At 46.7% G+C, this 15,084-nt stretch overlaps 1 protein-coding gene across 1 annotated transcript; it reads left to right on the forward strand.

Moving 5' to 3' along the window:
- Positions 1-372: 372 nt before the first annotated feature.
- Positions 373-4,771, forward strand: RIT1 (Ras-like without CAAX 1). The gene is made up of 4 exons (XM_009995943.1): positions 373-427; positions 1,547-1,620; positions 2,095-2,286; positions 4,541-4,771. Exons 1-4 carry the CDS (start codon positions 373-375, stop codon positions 4,769-4,771), a joined length of 552 nt encoding a protein of 183 aa, XP_009994245.1.
- Positions 4,772-15,084: the final 10,313 nt, after the last annotated feature.

The following is a 15,084-nucleotide window of genomic DNA, read 5'->3' on the forward strand; positions in this document are numbered from 1 at the left end:
AGCGCCCCGGGCCGGGCCCGGCAGCCTCGGGGTGACACGTATCCTGACCAAAGCAGCCCGGTTTTGGGCGCTGTTCCGCCCCTTCGCCCCCCGGGCTGTCTCGGGGTGGTTTATCAGCGTCTTCCGCGTTTTGGCTGGGTCCAGCTTTGTTTCTTCCACTCGTCATGGAGCGCTTCGTGGAGGACGGAGACGTAGTTCTCCGTTTCTGAGTTATTTGACCCATTTAAACTACCATATTTCCTTCAAGTCTTGCCCTGAGTATGTTTTAGCTCGTAGTGAAATAATGTGCTTAAGCGTGTTGTGAGCTGCACGCTGCAAGGGTAGATGTTGACCGAGACTTGTGCCGTTGTGTCTCCGGTTTTTGTTCCAGCCATGACCATGCAGTTCATCAGTCACCGGTTTCCAGAGGATCATGATCCCACAATTGGTAAGAAAAATCTCCCTTCTCTGTGCTGTTCACTCCCTCGCTTGACAGGTTAAGCTGTTGTGGAATCCATTGCTTTGAAGTACTGAATTTAAAGCAAGCTTGAAATTTGGATGTAAATTGAGGACCCAAGTACCTCAGATAACTCATTTAAAGATGTTTATAGAGTTCTGAGACTGCTGGGAAGACTGGGAGACATATCCTGGATTTTAGATCTTTTGTGATTTTCCTATCCCGTAGAGACAATATCTGGCCTGAATATGTTTGTTTGCATGTTGGCAGGCAAGGATGAAAAACTGCTGGGAAGTGATTATTAGTTGTTTATTAAAAAAAGTCTTATCTCTGTGCTGTAGATCAGCTCTCTGCTGTTAATTTGCCAGGCCAAATTGTGCTCTGTGTTTTAGAGTCTGCACAGCTTTTGCAGCAAATCTTAAGAGAAATCTTAACCAATATCTGCATTATTGAAGGAAAAGTGTGAAAACCAGCTGCCTTACTGGAAGCTGACTGATGTAGTTTAGAGGGACAGAATATTTATTATTTTTAAGAAAACAGCAGTTGGGGCTGACCAGTTCTTGTCACAAAGCACAGGTGTTTTCTGACTTTGAGAAAAATGTGATGCTTTTACTCCATGCTTTCCACCCAGGTGTCCAAGAGTGGTCACCTGTCTGTCAGAAATAACATGTATTATAGAATGTCTTGGGTTGGAAGGGACCTCTAAAGGTCATCTAGTCCAACCCCCTTGCAGTGAGCAAGGACATCTTCAACTAGACCAGATTGCTCAGAGCTCCATCCCACCTTGACAGTTCAAGGGCAGGTTGGATGGGGCTCAGAGCAACCTGGTGAAGTGGGAGGTGTCCCTGCCCATGGCAGAGGGGTTGGAACTAGATGATCTTTAAGGTCTCTCCAACCTGAACCACTCTATGTTTTTAGCAAACAGTTGAGGAGGATACTAGATCATACCAGAGCAATTAAAAATGTAGTTTGTTGTTAAACAAAGATCAGACTAATGTAGTACTATTACCAGATTAGATTCTTCTTCATGTTGTCTTTGTGAATCGATGACTAATGGGTATTGCAATTTTATTCTGATCTTGCTCTTCCTGACCTGCTGTGGATTCACAGAGGATGCTTATAAAATACGGATACGCATTGATGACGAACCTGCCAACCTGGATATCTTGGACACAGCAGGACAGGTGTGTGAGTGAGTAATAATAAGTGAATTGGGAAGGTTTTAAGAAGCCTGTAATGGTCAGGTGTAGAGCGATAAATCCTGTAAAACTGTGCTTGTTTTTTCCTCCCAGTTGATTTTTGAGCTGTCTAACTTTTTCTAAGCATCATGTGTCTTAGAGCATCTGTATCGTACAGTCTGTATTGAGGCAGCTCAGATAGTGTTCTGGTTTCATGCACTGCTTTCTCCTTGCTGTTTGTGATCAACAAGCAGGAGGTGTTGGCTGATAAATGACATGTTGGTGTGATTTCTGTAGTGAGGGAAACTTGGTGTTAATCCCAGCATAGGTAAAACCTGGTCCTGTATGGAACAGGATGAGATGACAGGTGACCAGCTTGTTCAGAGCTCCTGCTCAGCTGCATTTGGAATGCAGGTTGTGTGTCCCATCCTTTGCAAGTAATTGTGTTTGTGCAATTGAAATGTGATTCTCTGTTTCTAGGCAGAGTTTACAGCCATGAGAGACCAGTACATGAGGGCTGGCGAGGGCTTTATCATCTGTTACTCAATCACAGACCGGCGCAGTTTCCATGAAGTGCGTGAGTTCAAACAGCTCATCTATCGTGTGCGTCGCACCGATGACACTCCCGTGGTGCTGGTGGGAAATAAATCTGATCTGACACAGCTTCGGCAGGTAAATGGCACAAAACAGGCCTCCAATTAGAAGCTATTTGTGCCAAAAAATACAGTAATACTAGAGGTTATACCCCCTGTCTTAATTTTTTTGCATATTTACTATCTAAGTTTAACAGTAGAGAAGTACTTGCTTAACCCAAGATGTGTTGAATAGCCAGATGCTTAGAGCACTTACAAAGGTAAAGTCTTTAAGTTGATACTTTGAGTTTCAGCTGGTTTGGGTTTTGCTTTTATTTAATTCCTGGAAGGACAGACATAGCATTCCATAAACCACTTGGAGATACTAGGACAAACTGCAGATGCCGGTGTGCTAAGAGTGGATGTGTAATAATGGAGAACTTGGATAAAAATGGACAGAAAGGGAAATTACTTTCAGCTTAAGAAAACAGTAACTACTCTCTGTGGGAAACCAGCTGGAAGCAGAGCTTCACTCAACAGAATCGTACTTTGTAAAGTAAGGCCCAGAGGTGCTGTTTATATACCTGGGAGTAAGTGACTTTTTCCGTAGGTATTGTAGCAGGAAAATTATGGTAGCTGTGGTAGAGCAACCATGTGAAGAGATATATAGGATGAGGAGTGGGTGTTGCTGTTGTGTGGCCTCAGCAAGACTGTTTTGTCTTTGTTTAGTTTGTTTTTTTGGAAAGATTTTGCTGGGTTCAGGGTACTAGTGAATTTTTCTCCTGATCTCTAACCTAAATCTCTCCTCTTTCAGTTTAAAACCATTCCCCCTTGTCCTCTCACTACAAGCCCTTGTCGAAAGTCCCTCCCGCGCTTTCCTGGAGCCCCTTCAGGCACTGGAAGCTGCTCTAAGGGCTCACCCCCAAGTCCCTCAGCCTGTTCTCATAAGAGAGCTGCTCCAGCCCTCAGGTCATTTTTGTGGCCTCCTCTGAACATGTTCCAACAGGTCCACATCCTTCTTGTGTTGGGAGCTCCAGAGCTGGACTGAGTGCTCCAGGTGAGGTCTCACCAGGGCAGAGTAGAGGAGCAGAATCACCTCTGTCCATGTGCTGGCCACACTTCTTGTCTTGTGGTACAGCCCAGGATGGGGCTGGCCTTCTGGGCTGCAATTGCACATTGGTGGCTCATGTCCAGCTTTTGATCCACTAGTGCCCCCAGGTCTGTTTCCACAGGGCTGCTCTCAAATGTGTCCTTCCCCAGCCTGTATTGATATCTCTGGTTGCCCCTGGCCCAGGTGCAAGACCCTGCACTGGGCCTTGTTAAAACTCGTGAGGTTCACCTGGGCCCACTTCTCCAGCTTGTCCAGATCTTTCTGGATGGCATCCTATCCCTTTGGCACATCACCTGCACCACTCAGCTTGTTGTTATCAGTGAACTTACTGAGGGTGCTCTCAATGCCACTTACAATATAATTAATGAAGATATTAAACCACACGGGTCCCATGAATTGATTTAATGAATGCCCAGAGAGTCTCTTGCAGATTATTCCATTGCTAAAGAAGCGATGAAAGAAAGTTAGAGATGAGTGACATGAGCTGTTCTGGAGCTGCAAGGGTGTGTGCAGAGTTCCAGAGCAAGCAGAACAACAATCACAGAATGTCAGGTTGGAAGGGCCCTCTGGAGATCATTGAGTCCAACCCCCCTGCCAGAGCAGGACCCTAGGGCAGGTCACTCAGAAAGACATCCAGGCAGGTCTTGAAAGTCTCCAGGGAAGGAGACTCTGCAACCTCTCTGGACACCCTGCCCCAGGGCTCTGTCACCTTCACAGGAATGAAGTTCATCTTCATGTTGAGGTGGAACTTCCTGTGCTCCAATTTGAAGCCATTGCCCCTTGTACTATCACAGGGCAGAAGTGAAAAGAGGTTGTCCCTGCCTTCTTGAGGCCCAGTCCTCATGTATTTATATACATGATTTAGATCACTCCTCAGTCTTCTCCTAAAAAAGACTAAAAAGCTCCAGGTCTCTCAGCCTTTCCTCATCAGACATGTTCCAGTCCCTTAATCGTCGTAGCCCTTTGTTGAACTCTCTCAAGTAAATCCCTGGTCCTCTTGAACTGGGGAGTCCAGAAGTGGACACAATACTCTAGGTGAGGTCTCATCAGGGCAGAGCAGAGGGGGAGGAGAACATCCCTCAGTCTGCTGGACACACTGTTCTCAATGTACCCCAGGATGGCACTGGCCTTATCCATAAGGGCTCATTGCTGCCCAATGGATAACTTGTACACAAAGAAATGGTGAAGAAATAAACTTCCTGGTTTTGGCTTTCTTGAAAAGTGTGAACTTTTTTGTCCCCAGGTCTCTAAAGAAGAAGGTTTGGCTTTAGCACGAGAGTTCAGCTGCCCATTTTTTGAAACATCCGCTGCATTCCGTTACTACATCGACGATGTGTTTCACGCCCTGGTGAGAGAGATCCGCAGGAAGGAGAAGGAAGCAGTAATGGCATTGGAAAAAAAATCCAAACCTAAAAGCAGCATGTGGAAAAGACTGAAGTCGCCTTTTAGAAGGAAGAAGGATTCAGTCACCTGAACAGAGAGAATTCCTCTGTAAAACAACACGTGCCAACAGCCGTTTGTAACCAAAGCGGTTTAGTGACAACGTTTTGACAGGGTGTTAGAAAGCTGATGGGACTTTTACGAGGGAATGTAGAACTGCTACCAATTATTTTTATTTAGAATGATATTCCCTTCATTTGGGATATTTAACTGAAGATACAGTAACAGTTGTACTTTTGTTTGTTGTCATTTTTTTACTTTGTCCAGCAAATACCGCTTGTATGTCGCTGGTTACAAATGTGGATAGGTTGATGTCCCTGCACTTTTGAATGTTTGTCTTTGGTCATGGTGTACTGGAACTTAATTGTGTAAAATATGGCTGAAGTTCTTCTACAACCTAACTTAATTATTTTTTCCTGGTTGTTTGCACAAGAAAATGTTGCTGTTTTCTGGAGCAGTAAAACCCATCACAAGAGGCAGCGTGTTGAGATTGTGCTGAAGAGTAGTTGACAAGCTGTCATGACCAGCAGCCTTGGCTGCCTGTCATTGAATGGAGCTGTGCTGGAGTTCTTGTGTTCTCATGGAATAGATTTTCTTCCAGCAAAATTAATGTGGAATATTGTACACATTTCTCTAAATTAGCAGTTAATCAGCAGTGTTGTAGGTGGAATTCTAAACAAGTCAGAACAGCAAATGATGGTTCCTGTGCCAGCAGTAACTTGGCAACAGGGCATGAATATGTAGCATTTTCCTACTGTATAGAGCATTTGCTGTGTTGCCACAGCACATGTAATGTAGTGATGCTGTAAAAACCACAGCTTTGGATATTCTGACTTTCTTGTTAAAATCCTGGCAGTAATGGTGAGCTGGCTTGTTTCTTTACATTCAGTTTCATGTTCTTGTCTTAGAGGAGCCAGTATCTTTGTTCAGTAGAAATCTCTTAACACAGTGATTTCAGATTCTTCTGTGATAACTACTTTGTAGAGAAAATTACTGATACTGAGGTATCTGGGCCCAGAATGAATATCCCCTGTACTGGTAAGATCCTTCCAGTGCAGTCTTAGAATTGTTGGTGTGGTGGAAGGAAGCAGGGACATCCCTGACCCTGCCTGTGCAGGTGGTCCAGGCAGTGCAGGTCTGCTGTTCCTCTTGATTCTGTTACTTAATAATAGAACAAATCATCAAACGTTGCTAAAACAAGTTTCTTGGAGAACTAAGTTCCTGGAATCTTTCAGTTGAAGAGTAAAAGAGCTTAGTAGACTAAGTGCAGTGTAGCTTCTGTTACTCTTCAATCATCTGCGTCAGTAACTATGTTGATTTTCCTGATCAAAGATCAGATCTTGGTGTGCTGCATGTGATAGTGCAGGCAAAGCTGAACAGCAGCATTGACATGGAAGAGCGTTAGTACAAGAAGCTGGGACAGCAAATATATAAACATAAGCTTTTCTTCTTACTAAATTTCGTATTGCTTAAGATTTGTCTGGAAATTCTGTGCTTTTTGATCTTAAGAGTATTCCCTTTGTGTAAGATTTAAAAACTCTTACAGTAAGAAAATTGGGGGGGAGATTACATTTTTAATTTTGTGACTGGGATAAACATTTAAATTGGTTTCTGTCTCTTAGTTCCTTCCAGTGCTCCAGTGTTAGGGCTGCACTGGCAATAACCACAGGGATGTTGTTGGAAAAAAGCTGAGAATAATTCAGAGGGTTGATAATGTTAGACCTCTTTGATGGTGGCTGTGGGAGCATCTTGTCAGTAGTTAGTGGTTCAGGATTGAACATTCTTGGTTGGATTAATTCCTTATAACTAAAAAAAAAAAAATCCTAGGAAAACCATCTAGCAGAAGATGTGAGGAGATGGTCAGAAGTTGCTCAAAAGTCATCTCTGAGTCCATCATTGTAACCGTTCTTCCAGAGCAGCTTTCCAGGCATGTTGTGCAGGGTCCTGAGGGTGATTACAAGTTTCCCCAGTGCTTTTCCTTGATCCAGTACGTTAAAAGAAAATGCTAGTCTGCTGCCTACACTCAGAGTTGTCAGATAACATGTCAAGATCACCTGTCAGCAAGGCTGAAAGCTGAATGGGACTTTTACCACTTTTAAGTGACTGATGTCTGTGCCTTACATGGTTCCTTCAATGCAACTTCAGTGTTTACTAATTCCTTTTGTGAGCCTGTTGCTTATAGAATGATGACATCAGAACAGCAGCAATCACTTTTTTTACACAGTGTTATTCAAAAAGAGTTTTATTTTTGTCATGTATACATTTGTACACAGAATGATTGTTTTATTTGACACAATATATAATTTTAAATACATTTGCATTTCACATTTTAATCTGGGTCTCTGGTGGGACAGGTGGAAGGCTGAGAGTGCTGAAGAAGCAAAGCTCCTGGTGTGGTTGTGAATTACTTGGTGAATTATCTTGTTAAAAAAAAGCAAGAGTTGGTGTGTTACCTTCTAGTGGTGCAAAGCTTCAACTTATGTGATGCGAATGTTGTGCTACAACATTGATACATGATGTGGACATTCTGCAGCTGTATTGTTTTGCCTCCGTCTGCTCTGCCCAAAGCTTGTTGACTTCCTGAGTCTCAGTTTGGAGTGGGGCAGCAGCTGCCTGAGGGAAGGGTCTAAATCTTTGACCAGATGCTTGAGTCTTGGAGCATCAAACAGTCTTGGAGCCATCACCCTGCTGCTTCTGCTGTGGTTGGTTGCACTTCAGAATTTTGTCCTAGGAGAAGCAGCTGGGGTTACACTCCTCTGAGGCTCGGGGGTAGTTGTTGTTTTTTCTTCCCTTACTGAAGCCAAATCTGCAATATAGCTCTGGCCTTATGACTAGTGAAAGGCTCCTGGTCTGGGTCTGCAGTTGACCAGCGAGCCAGTGCTGGGGGCATGGGGTGGGTTTGTCTCTGCACATAGCCTTGGTGTCTCCTAGTACCTCCATCAGATACTTGGAGGCAAGTGCCCGAACTACCACCAAGGTAACCAAGGCTGGTAGGAATCCTCGCTGGTGGCAGTAACTCGGGTGTGTGTTATTCTGGTCTGCAGAGATGTCCTGAGGTTGTGACTGGGGCATGAAGCCCCTCATGGGGTTTGTAGCTGGAGCTGTTCTGTCTAAAAAAAGTTAGTAGATAGATCTTCTGTAGTTGGTCACTCGATGTGTGTTACCTGGTTCTGCTGTCTCGAGAGAGCCTCTTGGCCTATAATTTTGTGGGTGATGTTGAGCACATGTTGTTCTTCCCTGTTTGCTTCCACTGCCCTGAGAAAACCTCTCAGATATTCTGTTTAAAGTACCTGGAGGTTCATTAAGTGTAACTGAGAACTGGAAAAAAAGAACCAAAACAAAAACAAAACAAACCCAAAAAACCACCCTCTGCCAAAATTCCTGCTAAATTAAAGCAGCAACCCTTGTGTCCCAAGGCTGGAGGAGTGAACAAAGTGCTACCTAGAAACAAGATGATTCACTCCAGTGTATGAAAGACAACTTCCTAACACAGCTGGTAAGGGAGCCTACCAGGAGAGGTGCCTTGCTGGACCTGCTGTTCACTGACAGGGAAGGAGTGGTGGGGATGTGGAGGTTGGAGGCCACCTTGGGCGTGGTGACCATGAAATGGGTAAATTATTGATATGTAGTGCAATAAGGGGAGGAGGTCACCAAAAACTCCACTATAGACTTCCAGAGGGCAGACTTCAGCCTGTTTAGAACACTGGTTAAAAGAGTCCCTTGGGAGTCAGTTCTGAGGGGCAAAGGGGTTCAGGAAGGAAGTTTTCAAAGCGCAGGAGCAGCTGTCCCTGCGTGTCATGAAACAAACTATCGGGGAAGATGACCAGCCTGGCTGAACAGGGAGCTTCTGCTGGGGCTCCAGGAGAAGAAGAGAGTCTACCACCTTTGGAAGGAAGGGTGGGCAACTCAAGATGAGTACAGGGAGCTTGTGAGGACATAGAGAAAATTAGAAAGGCAAAAGCCTATCTGGAGCTCAAGCTGGCCACTGCCATAAAGGACAATTAAAAGAGTTTTACAAATACATTAAGAGCAAAAAGAGAACCAGGGAGAATCTCTATCCCTTACTGGATGAGGAGGGGAACATGGCAACCAGGGATGAAGAAAAGGCTGAGATATTTAATGCCTTCTTTGCCTCCATCTTTAATAGTCAGACCAGCTGCCCTCAGGATATTCAGCCTCCTGAGATGGAATATAAAGATGGAGAGCAGAACTATCCCCCCAGTCCAGGAGGATGCGATCAGAGACCTGTTGCAGCACCTGGACATTCAAAAGTGTTTGGGGCCAGGTGGGATTCACCTGAGGGTACTGGGACAGCTGGCAGAGGAGCTAGCCAAGCCTCCCTCTATCATCTGCCAACAGTCCTGGGTAACAGGGAAGGCACCAGACAACTGGAGGCTGGTTCATGTGACCCTATCTACAAGAATGGCCTGAAGGAGGATCCTGGGATCTACAGGCCTGTCAACCTGACTTCAGTACCAGGGAAAATAATGGAGAGGATCATCCCAAGTGTGCTGACATGGCAAGTGCAGGATAGCCATGAGATTAGGCGCAGCCAGCAGGGGTTCAGGAAGAACCCTGGTCCTGCTTGACCAACCTGATCTCCTTCTATGATCAGGTGACCTGCCTGTTGGATGAGGGAAGAGCAGTGGACATTGTCTGTCTGGACTTTGGAAAGGCCTTTGACACCATCTCCCACAGCCTCTCCTAGAGAAGCTGGTGGCTCAGGGCATGGACAGCTGCACTCTCTGCTGGGTACAAACCTGGCTGGCCCAGCCCAGAGAGTTGTGGTGAATGGGTTGGATCCAGCTGGTGACTGATCACCAGTGGTGTCCAGGGCTCAGTGTTGGGTTCAGTCTTGTTCAATATCTTTGTTGATGACCTAGATGAGGGCATACAGTGCTTCCTAAGGAAGTTTGTAGGTGACACTAAGATGGGAGGAATGTGTCGATTTGCTTGAGGGCAGGAAGGCTCTGCAGAGAGACCTGCACAGGCTGGATCGATGGGCCAAGGCCAATTGGATGAGGTTTAACAAGACCAAGTTCTGGGTCTTGCCCTTGGGTCACACCAACCCCAAGCAACACTCCAGGCTTGGGGAAGAGCATCTGGAAAGCTCCATGCTGGAGAAGGACCTGGGTGTGTGCTGGTTGACAGCTGACTTAATATGAGCCAGTGTGTGCTCAGGTGGCCAAGAAGGCCACCAGCATCCTGGCCTGCATCAGGAATAGCATGGCCAGCAAGAGCAGGGAGGTGATCGTGCCCCTGCACTCAGCACTGGTGGGGCTGCAGCTCGAGCACTGGGATCAGTTCTGGGCCCCTCACTACAAGAAGGATGTTGAGTTGCTGAAGCATGTCCAGAGAAGAGCCACCAAGCTGGTGAAAGGTCTGGAGAACAAGTCCTATGAGAAGAGGTTGAGGGAACTGGGATTGTTTAGTTTGGAGGAGGCCAAGGGAAGACCTCATTGCTCTCTACAACTACCTGAAAGGAGGTTGTAGGGAGGTGGGAGTTGGGCTGAAGTGTTTATAAGAAATAGAGATGTGGTGCTCAGGGACATGATTTAAGCCCTGAATGGGTTGATGAGGTTATGGTTGGTGGATTGAGGTTGGACTTGGTGATCTTCAAGGTCCCTTCCAACCAGGATGATTTGATGATTCTAGAATGTGTAGGGACACATCAGGGCAGTGACCTGCCCACCATCAGACACTTAGAAGCATAGAATCATAGAATCATCTCTATTTTTTTTAAACACTTCCAGGGGTGGCGTTTCCACCACCTCCCTGGGCAGCCTGTTGCACTGTCCAACCACTCTTTTGGTAAAGAAATTCTTTATAACATCCACTCTACACCTCCCCTGGAGCAACTTCAGGCCATTTCCTCTGGTCCTGTCATTACTCACTCTTTTGTTGGCCAGGACGGAGCAGGCTTCTCCCAGGCTGTCCCTGTCCCACAGGCAGACCAGCTTGCTGCCAGCTTGTGCTTTGCTCCAGCAGGACTGGGACATCTCACTTTTGTCAGTTATTAATTGAAATAAGTACAATTTGGGGAAAAAAATATCACATTTGGGAAAAAACAATCCGAGAAAAGAGAACACAAGAGACATGCAGAATAAAAACAGAGCCCAGATAACAGTGAAACAGTGAGAATGAGACAAAACCAGATTCCCATTAGAGAAAAACACTCCCTAATAGTCACCAGGCCTTGAGACAGGCCTGCAGGACAGATGGAAGGGATGGACACGAGACCTGCCCACAGCCTGGCCTATGGACAGCCTGGAGTACTGGCGAAACACACACTGAGTAATTGAAATCACCGTATGAAGATGTTAATGAACCACTAGCAGACAAAAATCCACTCCCCCAGGCTCGAGGGACCCCTGCTAACAACAAGCCCCCCATGCTTGGAGCAAGTGCAGTGACATTCCTGAGCATTGCCCCTTGGAATGGCAGCGAGGGATGAGTGACCCATCGTGTGTGCAGGGATAGAATCATGTGAGTGATCGAGTTCTTCTCACCTTTTTGGGTATAAAAGTGGCATTTGTGTTTCAGGAGCTGAGCTGGCTGTGGGGAACAGCCCCCGCTCCCTGCTCTGCACAGAACTGGCTGTTCCAGCAAATCTCTGGGTTCTGGATGGATTGGCCTCTTGCACAGCAGGGAAAGGACCTGCTCTGGAGACAACAAGTTGGCAGAGGCTGAGATCACTCCTGCCAGGGGATCTGTGTGTTCCAGCTACAGGAGGTGCTCAAGAAGCAGCTGATTCAGTTTGTGTTCCACCAGCTGAACCACCAGATGGCTGCAGTGGAGGAGCTCGTCATCGCTCCCTGGGGAGGGAAGGTGAATGCTGGTAAAGCCGTCTGTGCTGATGATCAGGTTTCAATCCCACGTGTTCCTTGGATGTTGTGCAAAGAAATAGAGCCCAGAAATGCAGAACCAAAGCTGCTCTGCAAATGTTCCCAGCACCCACTGTTGAGGACTGTGAGCTGAAGATGACTAAGAAAGGATGAAAAGAAAAATATAAAAGTATATCTTTATATATTCTTATATATACATATATATATACATATACAAGAATACAAAGCTTATTAAAAATAATAAAATGCATACACATGGTCTCACTAAAGTGCATGAGGAAGTAAAACCAAGAATGGTGTGAGATCTAAAGGAACACTGGGGTGAATTTGCTTTAAGATTTTAATCTTGTTTGGGTTTTTGTCTGTTTGGTAGTTGTTTTCCTTCTGTGTATCACAAGTAACAGCACAGAACATGGAAGACAGGGTAAGAAAAGGTGAAATACACTCATTGTGTGACCATGATATTGGAGTTATTTGGAAATACAGATGAGATGTTCCCTGTAGAGAATAAAAAGTAAAATAACATTTTAAAAAGTCAGTGGGCTGATGAGGGCCAAGCCAGTGTTTCAATCTGACAGCATCCAGCGTGAGCAGATGATTGATCTGTAGGTTCACTGTGGGGTTTTCCCCTTGGGGGTGTGCAGCTCCTGTGTAAAGGTATTGACCCAATTTTATCCTTTTATACTTTTGTCACCACCATTCCCGAACTTTTTTATTTTCCCCTGCCTGACCTGTTACTGCTCCATTATTCATAGAATCATAAATCAGAGGGGTTGGAAGGGACGTCTGAAGATCATCAAGTCCAACCCCATTGCTGTAGCAGGAACACATCCAGACAGGTCTCAAAAGTCCCCAGAGAAGGAGACTCCACAACCTGTCCCAGGGCTCCCTCACCCTCACAGCAAAGAAGTTTCTCCTCATGTTGAGGTGGAACTTCCTGTGTTGTCACTTGGTGCCGTTTCCCCTTGTCCTGTCACAGGCACCACTGAACAGAGACTGGCCCATTCTTGACACCCCCCTGCAGATATCTGTAGACATGAATCAGGTCCCCTCTCAGTCTTCTCTTCTCTAGACTGAACAGCCCCAGTATCAGAATCATCAAGGTTGGGAAAAACCTTCAAGATAATCAAGTCCAACCATCCACCCAACAAGCCCCAACCACTACACCATCTTAGGAAACATCACATCTGCCCCTTTTTAGAACACCTGCAGGGATGGTGCCTCCACCACCTCCCTGGGCAGCCTGTTCCAAGGCCTCACCACTCTTTCTGGGAATCAATTTTTCCTCATATCCAGCCTGAACCTCCCCTGATGCAGCTTGACCCCATCACTGGTCACCAGGGAGAAGAGCCCAACACCCACCTCACCACAATCTCCTCTCAGGTAGTTGTGGAAAGCAGTGAGGTCTCCCCTCAGCCTCCTCTTCTCCAGGCTGAACAGCCCCAGCTCCCTCAGCCTCTCCTCATCAGACCTGTTCTCCAGACCCCTCATCAGCCCAGTTGCCCTCCTCTGCCCCCTCTCCAGCACCTCCATGTCCTTCCTCTCCTGTGGTGCCCAAACCTGCCCCCAGTGCTCGAGGTGCAGCCTCACCAAGGCCAAGGGGCAGGATCACCTTCCTGGTGCTGCTGGTCACACTGTTCCTGATGCAGGCCAGGATGCTGGTGGCTTTCTTGGCCACCTGGGCACACACTGGCTCATGTTCAGACCCTGTTAATCAGCCAAGCTTTTACATTTCGGCTTCCTGGGTGTCACCTGAAGTCTGAATGTTGACGTCTGTCTATTCAGTTTTGATCTAGCACCTCCAATCAAGGTGGCTCCCTGGCATGAGTGGTGTTCTTGTATCAATTTTTGACAAGCTTATATAAACTGAATATTCACCAAATAGTTTTTCCTGTGTTTTTTCATTCTGCTCTGGAGGCAGGTGGGTTCTTCCCCTTCTCACTCCAAACTTGCTCAGCATTCCTGTCCCTCCCCACCACCTCCCTTCAGGACTAACACACTCACTATGTTTTTATTTTGACTCCACTTCTCATTTTATGAGTCCCTTGAGACGACTAATTTCAGGAACCAGATGAGTTCCTACACTGACATGTGTGACGCAGCAGGTTTTGTGTGGATGTAGAGTCTAAAAATCGTCTGTAGTTCTTCCATGTTGGGATGAAGGGTAAAGCTATTGTGGCTCATTTTGGTTTTTTGGGGGGCTATTTGTTGTGTTGTGGGTTGTTTTATTTTTCCTTGGCATTGCCTTTTATGCCACTTCTTTATGCTCTACTTATTTCTTGGTATATTTTCCATTTTCTGCCCCATTTTCTGTTTGGACCCATAAAGAAGGTATCTCCCCAAGAGCTGTGGACTTCCTACAGCAAGGAAGTGAACCCAGGAGCTGAAAGCCAGGCACCCACGTGCCTCCTCACAGCCCTGCAGGGCATGGTGACTTCCTGGGGCTCTGTCTAGGAGGGGATGAACTTGGCTTTCAATAGTTCTTGGAGAAGACTTTTCCAGCTTCGACAACACCAGTGTGTCATGGTTTGGGTTGGAGGGTTTGTTGGTAGCAGGGGAAGAGCCCCAGGGGTGGCTCCAGTAAGAAGCTGAGAATCTCCCCCTGCTCCAAAACCAGCCAAGGAACCATCAGAGGGACAACAGATGCACCTCTGCCATTAACATACGAAAGAACTGAGACAAGAGCTGAGCAGAGAGAACACTTGAAAGAAAAAGAGCTGTGCTGGAGAGGCAGAGGGTGCTGCTGGTTGGTGAGGAAGAAGGCGAAGAAGGTGCCCAAGCAGAAGTTTCCCTGCAACCCATGGCGAGATGGCAGCTGTGCCTCTGCCCTCATGGAGGAACGCGGTGGGACATTCCCTGAAGGCACCAGGAGGGGTGAACTTGGCCAGTGGACTTGGATTTTGTGGCCAGTGGACTCGGATTTGCTGCCAGTGCCCTCGGATGTTGCAGCTGTGGAAGCCCCCGGGCCAGGGGAGGTGCCTGTTCCCCAAGCCCCTGTGACTCTGGGGCAGCACTGGAGCAGCTCTGGGCTTGGTGGGAAGGACTCATGGAGGAGAGGTTGGTGGAGGATCTGCCATGGGAGGGACCCGTGGGGAAGCAGGGCAGGACTGTGAGGAATCCTTCTTCCTGAGGAGGAAGGAGCAGCAGGAACCACCAGCCTGTGAACTGACTCTAAACCCCATCCCCGTATGCCACTGGGGGGAAAAAGGGAGAGAAATGGGGAACAGAGTGATTTGGGCCAGGAAGAAGGGAGGGGTGGGGTAACATATGCAGACACTGCTCTTTGTCTTGTCTGTGTCCTGTGTGTGTTTGAACAGTATTCAATTACTATTTTTTCCCAAGTTGAATCTGTTTTGCCCGAGACCTTAATTGGTGAAGAACCCTCCTTGTCCTTGTCTGGACCCATGAGCTGCTCATTGCATTTGTCCTCCCCATCCCAGAGCATGTGTGAGGGGGGGAGTTGAATGAGTGGCCACGAGGCTGGTTCTTTGTTTTCATGTTG

The sequence above is a fragment of the Chaetura pelagica genome, unplaced genomic scaffold (assembly GCF_000747805.2).
Source record: "Chaetura pelagica isolate M959 unplaced genomic scaffold, ChaPel_1.0 scaffold270, whole genome shotgun sequence".
Classification (NCBI taxonomy): domain Eukaryota; kingdom Metazoa; phylum Chordata; class Aves; order Apodiformes; family Apodidae; genus Chaetura; species Chaetura pelagica.